This window comes from Bufo bufo, chromosome 8 (genome assembly GCF_905171765.1).
Source record: "Bufo bufo chromosome 8, aBufBuf1.1, whole genome shotgun sequence".
NCBI lineage: Eukaryota > Metazoa > Chordata > Amphibia > Anura > Bufonidae > Bufo > Bufo bufo.
Window position 1 is genome coordinate 25,429,283 of NC_053396.1, and position 10,075 is coordinate 25,439,357.

Consider the following 10,075-nt stretch of genomic DNA (forward strand, 5'->3'; position numbering starts at 1 on the left):
AGTCGTACCTTTAGATCTCTACATTGTTCTTCAAACACTTCTGTATTTGTGATTATTCTTGTCAGCTGTAAAAATTGGCCATAAGGAACAGCTGTCAGCACACGTGGGGGGTGAAAGTGTAATAGAGCATTTGTAGGAGTGGGTTTCCTATATATTGTGGTGTCTAGACTGCCGTGTTTCACACTAACTAGGACATCCAAAAACTCTAATTCTCGAAGTCAACCAATCGCCCCCCCCCAACCCCTCCCCATGCAAACACTAACACTGAAGACATTTTACTGTACTTGCTATACAGCAGCACGTACTGTACCTGTCACATCCAGGGCCTCCCAAGTGACGTCTCCTCTGATGTAGATCTTCTCTGTCCTCATCTTCTCTATTCGGTCCGGACAACTTCTCTCAGACGCGCGTCGTGAAACACAGACATCTTAGCTTCCTCACTATTCTCTACCCCCAAATACTATCCTGAAGATAGTCCCACCAATAGTAATTCCCTTCTAGAATGCCCTCATTAGTAATACTGCCCCCAACAGTGATGGTGCTCCCCAAGAGTGCCCCCATTAGTAGAAGAGCCCTCCGGTATTAATAATGTCCTTACATTATTAATACCGTAGAAATAAGGCCCCCCTATTGTTCCCCCAGTGGTAATAAAGCTCTCTGCAGACCCCTCAGTAGTAATAAGGCCCCCCATAATGCTCTTAATAGAAATATTGTGGATCTTTAAGTCCCTCCTATAAAGCCCCCAGTAGTAATTAGAACGCTTAATGTCCCCTGGATTTAAAATGTCCCACAGTGCCCCCAGTATTTATAATACCCCCTACTGTTATAATTCTCACCCTGAAGTGCCCCAGTATTTATATGACCCCCTACTGTTATAATGCCCACACAGTGCCCCCAGTATTTATATTGCCCCCTAGTATTATAATGCTCGCCTTGAAATGCCCTCAGTATTTATAATGCCCCCTGCAGTGCCCCTGTAGTTATATTCCTCCGTTTACTGTCCTCAGAAATTATAATTCCTCAGCTCTCCACCATACAGTCCCATGTAAATAATATTTCCCTCCTCCACCAGTCCCATGTAAATACCATCACACCATCTCTCCAGCCCCCTCCAGTATACAGTCCCATGTAAATAATATCCCTCTCTATCTACAGCCTCCTCCAAAATACAGTTCCACGTAAATAACATCACCCCCTCCCCAGCCACCGTCAACATGCAGTCCCATGTAAATAACATCACCCCTCAATATTCAGTCCCATGTAAATATCACTCCACCCCACTGTCCCACGTAAATAACTTAAGCCCTAACATACAGTCTAAGTTAAATAACTACAACTCCCAACATTGCTCTGCCTCTCACACTGAGTAATCTACCCCTTCACTTACCTCTCCTCATGTAGCAGACCTCACCACAGCTTCTTCCCAGGACTCTACTGCACTGGTCACATGATGGTGATGTCATTGCAGATCCTTTTCAGCTACTGCATTTAGAACTGATCACATAGACCAGTGGTCCCCAACCACCGGTTCGCGGCCCAGGACCGGGCCCTGGATGATTGTTTGCCGGGCTGCAGCATTACAGACAAGGAGAAATGCAGGAGCCGGCAATCTCCATACCAGTATGACAATTCTCAGGCAGCTGCTCCCAGCCAATCCCAGTGCTTCTTTCATGTACACCTGATGTGAGAGCAGCTATAACAGGCCCACTGATTGGTTAGTGGTAAGACAAATGCTGATTGGCTATAAATGGATTGGGGCGGTGTTTAGCGCAGTTGGAAGTGTAGTGTTTTTTTAGTTTAGTGTGGCTTGCTGTACATTACTCAGGCTGGTGACTACTTGCAGCGCATTACCCTGTGTGCTGTGTGGGCTCTAGCGGCTGTCACTGTTACTGCCTGAGGTGGGTGATGCTTTGTGTTTGCACAACCTATTGCCTTAAGTACACAACGCCCAGCAAGCCCTCAGCTATTTATGCCATGCAGACACTGAATAGATATTGTATGGGGGGGAAATTGTTGCCCCATGCAGTATAATATCACCATTTGGCCCACCCCATGCAGTATAATGTCACCATTTGGCCCACCCCATGCAGTATAATGTCACCATTTGGCCCACCCCATGCAGTATAATGTCACCTTGTCCCCAGCTGCCTTGTGCAGCATAATGTCTTTGTGGCCCCATGCAATATAATGTCACCTTGGCCCAGCCGCCTCATACATAGTGTTATATATTTTTATATGCACCTTGTGTTTTGTTATGCGCGTTAATCAGTCAGTGCCGACCAGATCCCCCCTATATCCCCCCCTCAGTCCCTGGGAAAATTGTCTTGCATAAAACCGGTCCTTGGTGCAAAAAAGGTTAGGGACCACTGACATAGACTGTGATGTCATCACAGGTCCTTCAGCTCTTGCAAGGCATTAGATTCAATTGTATTGCCGTCCTGAGGATGGCAATACAGTTGGATCTATGTGGCAGGCAGTACATTCGGGGGCTGGGACAAAACATCAGGGGCCCAGGCCCCGAATGTTTTAACCTAGCAACGCCCCTGGGCCGTAACATCAGCCAGAAGATTAAGTGATCTCTAAGCTCTGTCTATCCGGGACCCATATCTCAGAGACCTGGATCATTGTCTGGTTCTTCGAACAATGCCTGGATCTCTTCCAAAGGTGGCTTCCAGTAATAATATTATAAATCAAGACATCACCTTACATGTGCTATGTCCAGGTCCTGTTGGAGAAGAACAAGCATCACTTCACCTGTTAGATATAAGAAGAGCTATCTTGTGTTATCTAGAGAAGACAGAAAAGTTTAGATCAGCGAAGAATCTGTTCATACAGCATCATGGTCCAAATAAGAGTAACAGAGCCAGCCAGGCCACTCTTGCCAGATGGATACACAGTAGAGTAAAAAGATGGAAGGAAGTTCCGTGTCGCCTTAACATCAAGGTCACTCAACCAGATCAACTGCAACTTCATTGGCAGAGCTAGCGCAGGTGTCCCTTCACCAGAACTGCTTGGTGGCAACCTGTTCCTCGAATTTCACCTTCATGAAACATTATCAACTTTATCTGATGCAGGCAGAGGGCTCGACTTTTGGCAAAAGAGTCCCGGAGTTAGCATCTTCTATACCCCCCATTCATTTTTTGCTTTTCAAATCCCATATGTATTTGTGCTGCCGTAGGACGTCCAGGAAAGTGAAAATTTACCCACCTGAAATTTTCGTTTCCTGTAGTCCTTAGGCAGCACAACTTTCCCTCCATTAATAATTACATTTTTTTTGCTTCATTATAATACAAGGAGGCTTCACTGGTGTCAGGGTTTTATGGGTGGACCTGGCGTGTGATTGGTTGATTAATTTATTTTTTTAATTAAGCTTTTTAACCTGTTTCTTCTGGTTGTACCTAAGGGGAATAAAACCCATATGTATTTGTGTTGCCTAAGGACTACAGGAAACGAAAATTTAATGTGGGTAAATTTTCACTGTATAACAAAAGATCTGTGTGTGTAAATGGCCATCTGACCAATGATTCGTCAGAAAATCTGTCAGATAATCTTTTGGTGTAAAGGGGCCTTAAAGGGGTTTTCCCATCTCAGACAATGGGGGCATTTCCCTAGGCTGTTCCCCCATTGTCTGATAGGTGCGGGTCCCACCATCTCTCTCCTAAACGGAGCCCCGAAAATGGTGGAGGGCGCACTGCGCATGCACAGCCACCCTCTATTCATTTCTATGGGGCCGCCGAAATAGCTGAGTGCTGGCTCGGCTATTTCCATCGGCCCCATAGAAATTTATGGGAGCAGTGCCTGTGCAAGAGCGGTGTGCTCCCATTCACTACTATGGGGAGAGTGCTTGGTGGTGACCGGACCCCAGAAAACCAGGTGGGACCCGCACCTATCAGACGATGGGGGCATATCCTAGCGATGTGCCCCCATTGTCTGAGATTGGATACCCCTTTAAACATCTCCAAAGGGTTACATTATCCCATTTGACTATTCCATACCATGTATCCGGTAAAAAACCATATGGTTGACAGATATATAATGTGTGTGTGTTTGTGTGTGTGTTTGTGTGTGTGTGTGTGTATATATATATATATATATATATATATCCTAAATCTTCCGCTCAGTCAGTATGTAGAATATGAGGCGCGCCGTATTCTGCAGATTATTAATGATGAGGCTCCCGGGCTGGAGAAGATGTTTGCTTTTCTCAATTGCTAAACAGCACTTAGCGAAATAAATCATTTGGTAAAACGTGAAGACTGCGCATATCATAAAAACCAGGCGCGGAGCTCACACTGTGCACTTTAACGCCTGCATGAATCATTCTGTTCAATTAGCACAAACTGAGGCGCCATAAAACATTTCCTTTACATCGCTCTCCAGCTCTGCTTCATCTACTTCCATTTGTGGGGCTGCCACCAGAAACTCTCCCAGCGCTTGGCCAACATGAGTAAGGTAAGTGGGGAAACAGCAGCCCAAGCCAATGAATGATCTATGGGTAGAGATGCCAGGGCTCGGCAGTGTCTCCACGTACAGTTGTACACACAGATTTTGTGCGTATGCATCCTTATACGTCTTTGTTGTATGCAGGGCGACCTTGGAAAGTTCTTGGACCAGCACTATATCTTCATTGAAACTCCTGCAGACCCCGCCTGGGCACAAGCAAGGCTTGAGGACAATACAACAGAAGAGAGCCCCCTGTTGGCCAGCGCTTCCAGGCATAAACCTGTGCTGTGTAACAAGAAGATTCCTCTTATTCCACAGGGTCACCCAGAAGTGAGTAACATCATTATCTCCGCCATTATCGCTATCCTGTCATTGGATAGGAAATCACTATTAGACCGGTGTGGGCACAGATCACAAGAACAGGGGAACAGTGTCCTCCGCTTGAATGCTGCGCTAGCGCCATAGAGTTTGAATGGCGCAGTGGCATGCATGATTGGTCTCCTATTCTCATGATCATTGGGGGTCCCAGCGGGATCAGTTGTTGTAACCAAAATACCCATCTAAGGGCTCATGCACACGACCGTATGTATTTTGCGGTCCACAAAAAGTACGGATGACGTCCGTGTGCATTCAGTTTTCAGCTGGCCCCTATAGAACAGGCCTATCCTTTTCCGTAATGCGGACTATAATAGGACAAGTTCTATTTTTTTGCGGAACGGACATATGGAAACGGAATGCACATGGAGTAACTTTTGTTTTTTTGCGGACCTATTGAAATTAATGGTTCCGTATACGGTCCGCAAAAAAGACGGAATGGACAAGTCAAGCAAATACGTTTGTGTGCATGTGCCCTGCATTGCTGATACAGCAGACTTATTAATCAGCGATATCTATTAGAGAGGCGTGCTCCCCACCGCCCCTCACCAGTAACTGATGGCTGGTGTGTATTTGCATGTATACAAAGAGGGTTCACATCGCTATTTTATGCATCCATCCATTAACGTAAATGTTAAACGGATGGGGAAGAACACAATGTGAACCCAGCCTTAGCTGCTATTAGCCAAACTACCATATTTTTGTGCTAATTTTAGCTAATGTAGCGCGGACATATCTCTGTAATAAACTGGAGTTAAACAGGGCCCTACGGTACGGTGACAGATCTGCTTATAAAGAGGCTGGTCACTTTATCTGTAACTAGTATAATATGATGAGACCAGCTCGGAGGTCTTAATTCGTATCATGACGCTCTTCCTGTTTAGTAAAGGTTTGGACAACATGATCACCGATGGAGGATCATGTGACCCAACACATCCATCAGCATGCGCAGTGATTCAATGGAGCCCACTAATGTCCCTGTCATGTCACATGACCCGCCGTCAGTCGCCATTTTCAGGTTAGACTGTACTAAACAATGGAGTGCCACAAACCAGCCAATGAATGCATTGAGAGGACTCCTGTGCATGCGCAGAAAACGGGGAGGACTCTAGAAGTCCTTTGTATGGGAATGGGGGATAAGTGCTGACATACCAATTACTGATCTGGAGCCAGCGGCAGGTGTTCTGTACATGTATTATTGTACTTAATAGGCCTTGCCAGAGGTGACAGATTCCCCTTAAATGGATTATCCCATGAATAATATAAAAAATGAGAATCAGACATCATATAGTACATGACAACCTCTTTCTAATAAAGCTAGAACCAGCCCTGTACCTCACATGGATCCAGAGATCTCCCCAGTCATTGCTCTGCTAGATTTATATCAAGCTGAAAGCTCAGGGGACGTGTCTCAGATCTCCCTATCACAGCTCAGGGGGCGTGTCTATGCTCTCCCTATCACAGCTCAGGGGGGGGTGTCTATGCTCTCCCTATCACAGCTCAGGGGGGGTGTCTATGCTCTCACTATCACAGCTCAGGGGGCGTGTCTATGCTCCCCCTATCACAGCTCAGGGGGCGTGTCCATGCAGATAAAGGATAAAACTGAGCATGTGCGGCCATCTCAGTGAGAAGGTCAAAGAAATAAGAAAAAAACAGCAGGTGGCACTAGACAGATACATTTTATTGAATAACTCAGTGGCTATGCTAAATTTTTTATTAAATGCAATTACTAAAGTATCAGATCCAGGCGCTGGTTTCAAAACTGTAGAATATTTTTCGTGGGACAACCCCTTTAAATTGTGATTTAGATAGACGTTACCTGCAGAGTGCAGAATCATATAAAACTGGGGCTAAATCATAAGTACTTCTTTATATACAGGTAAACAATGTTAAGTATAGGGCAGGGGTCAGCAGTGTCTGGCACTCCAGCTGTTGTGAAACAACAACTCCCAGCATGCTTCATTTATTTCTATGGGAGTTACGAGTACAGCCAAGCAAGTGTGCATGCTGGGAGTTAGGCCTCTTGCAGACGAACATGTCCGGATGCGTCCCGGTGCATTGCGCCAAACCCGCGCGAGTAGGTATGCAATTGCAGTCAGTTTTGACTGCGATTGCGTTCCGTTGTTCAGTTTTTATCGCGCGTGTGCAATGTGTGATAAAAAACTGACTGTGGTACCCAGACCCGAACTTCTTCACAAAAGTTCAGGGTTGGGTTCAAGGTTGTGTAGATTGTATTATTTCCCCTTATAACATGGTTATAAGGAAAAATAATAGCATTCTGAATACAGAATGCATAGTACATAGTACAATAGTACATGGTCAGTCACATGATCCATCACCATGGTGATGGATCATGTGACGGACCATGTGATGAATGTAGTGACGTCATCAAAGGTCCTATTCCTCACAAAAGAAGACAGAAGAGATGCCAGCTGTGCGAACAAGTGGATTAAGATTAAATAAATTATTATTTATTTATATTTAACCCCTCCAGCGCTATTGTACTATGCATTCTGTATTCAGAAAAAAAAAATGATCGGGTCCCCATCACCCTAGCAACCGTGCGTGAAAATCGCACAGCATCCGCACTTGCATGCAACCCCATTCATTTCTATGGGGCCTGCGTTACGTGAAAAACAAACAAATAGGAGCATGCTGCGATCTTCACGCAACGCACAAGTGATGCGTGAAAATCACCGCTCATGTGCACAGCCCCATAGAAATGAATGGGTCGGGATTCAGTGCGGGTGCAATGCGTTCAACTCACGCATCGAACTCGCGTGGAAATCTCGCCCGTGTGAAAGGGGCCTTATAGTTTCACTACAGCTGAAGTGCCAGAGGACGCTGGCCCCTGGTCTAGGGCTCCTTACTCCATAGTACCATGTATACACCTTACAGCACTCCATTAGCTCTCAGGGTGACTTCACACGCGGCAGATTTTGTTGCAGAACAGAAAATCTGCTATGTGTTGGTGGGAGGCACTTGGATTTCTGCAAGCCCTACAGTATTTCTGCAACAAAATCTGGCGTGTGTGAAGGCATCCTGGGGCACGATAGCTGACAGGCAGCACCAGGTAGGGGCAAGAGGGGCAGTGGAAGGGCCATGGGCAATGAGTGCTTTCATTGTGGCAAAGGGGTTAAGTTAAGAATTTGCATGGGGGGGGGGGGGGGGGGGGCGCCGCTTTGGTTTTCTCCTCAGGCAGCAGACAGGTATGGTTTTGGTGAGTTCATGGCCAAGTTGCTAATGTTTATAGAAAGTTTAAGGGGGTTATCCAAGAAATAATATTGATGACCAATCCACAGGATAGAGCAGCGATCCGAGTCCCGGCAGCCCTACCGATCAGCTGTTTCGGAAAGCTGCAGCCTGCAGCTCTCACAGGAGCTCTGGTGAGCACAGCACCATACATCGTATAGTGGCCGTCCTTGGTATTGCAGCTCAGCCCCATTGACTTGAATGGGACTGAGCTATAACTAAATGTAGGGTTGTAAGGTTACATCACATGGCCTAGGAAAAGGCCATGGTGCTCATGCTGGGTGTCGGACCCCAACCGATCTGATATCGATGATATTAAAGAAGTATTCCTATCTGAGGCAACGGGGGTATATCACCTATATCGAGAACGGAGTGGGGAAAGTGGTGGCTGGAGGACCCTGGGTTTCCATGGGTCCAGTCACCCTCCCCATATAAGTGAATGGTCACGTCTATGAGCCCAATGGAAATAGCCAAGCCAGCATTCAGCTATTTTCGGCGACCTCATAGAAGTGAATGGAGGGCGGCTGAGCATGCGCAGTGCACCCTCCACAACTTTCAGGGATTTGTTCTCATGATAGGTGCGGGTCCCACCTATCAGACAATGGGGGCATATCCTAACTATATTGCCCCTTTGTCTGAGATTGGAAAACCTCTTTAATTTCTGGATAACCACTGGGCAACTTGAAGGAACCAATGTAAGAGTCGGCTACAAGGATGAAATTATAATGTGCATTGTAATCTACCTACCTGTGTGTTGGCGAGTTGCCGCATTTTCTTGTGTACTCGCTTATAAAGAAATCTCACTAATTTTGTGTCTCAGGTGATGGCTCGCCAACTACTGATTATAGCAAGTGCCTGTTATGTGCGTCTCCTCACCTCCGGAAAGCTGCCACGAAGCCATGCCGCAGGTCATACCGGAGTCCTTGATGTACCGTGTCCTTGTCAGTTCATTGAGAGCAGCATACTTACAGCCGGAAATTGCTTCACATGTATGTAAATTGCTACCTAAAGACCCATGAGATCAGAAGCCTCAGCCTCGGAGCGCAGATCAGCCGCCGTGGCCACTCATACAAACGGACATGCAATCTGCATTATATCTAGAAATCATTTGGCTTGTGCTCCCTGCTGCGAGCAGATGGCGCCTGACACCCAGAAGCATCTCCGCCTGGTTGTGTGACAGACGTGAACTATTTCCAAGTTTACAAATGCACATCTCATGGATTTGAAATGATCAGACTTCAGCGGAGTTATGTTTACGAGATGATTGCTTCATCCTATAGAGGAAAAGGAGATCTTCTAGAAACCACTGTGTGAAGCATCTCATTCATGGTGCCATCTGCTGGAGGGTAAACAGCTTCTGACGAGCCGTAGATGGAAGGTGGCGTTTTTGCTGCCCCGATACTCCTTCCACACCATAACCCGCAGTAGGGTCCCTGTAAATACTTCTATAATGGATGAGGCTTTGTAGGACGTTAGCAGAAATGTCGATTTTACGTACTACCTCAAAAAGAATATCAATCTTGTACCTGTATTGGGTAATGTCTGCTAAACCATGGAGCTGAATGATATGAAGGCAGATATAGATAAAATCATTGATGGGAAATACAGATACATATTTAATAGGTGTTTTCTAGTGACGTTACAGCATCCGTTAAACATGTACAACATGAGTCTCCTCCATATGGATTAAAACAGATACCATCACAGCCTCTGTTTAAAGGGGGTTTTCCATCTTTGGGCAGACGATGCTGGGACCTCCATTTGCTGAATACAGATGGAGCTACACTCGTATGAATGAGCCCGCGGGCCATTTCTGATTGTCGTATTCAGCCCCTCCATTGCCGCATTCCAAGAGCTGTTCCTTTCATGTTTCCACCAATATAGCCATATGGGGGCTTGTTGTTGTTGTTGCAGGATAAGGTCTCCTGCACACGGCCGTTCTGTGCATTGGAGACCAGAATTTGCATTCCCCAATGCACAGGCAACATCCGTACAGCTGCCGCAA

At 46.1% G+C, this 10,075-nt stretch overlaps 1 protein-coding gene across 4 annotated transcripts in view; it reads left to right on the top strand.

The window, feature by feature from the left end:
• Positions 1 to 9,777, top strand: part of TMEM268 (transmembrane protein 268) — a 92,115-nt gene extending 82,338 nt beyond the window's left edge. For all 4 annotated transcript variants that reach the window (XM_040405192.1, XM_040405195.1, XM_040405194.1 and 1 more), the window contains 3 exons: positions 4,381 to 4,452; positions 4,588 to 4,773; positions 8,891 to 9,777. In XM_040405192.1, the coding sequence (XP_040261126.1) occupies positions 4,381 to 4,452; positions 4,588 to 4,773; positions 8,891 to 9,067 (435 nt within the window). In that variant the 3' untranslated portion in view covers positions 9,068 to 9,777. The remainder of the gene's footprint in view (positions 1 to 4,380; positions 4,453 to 4,587; positions 4,774 to 8,890) is intronic.
• The last annotated feature ends 298 nt before the right edge of the window (positions 9,778 to 10,075 follow it).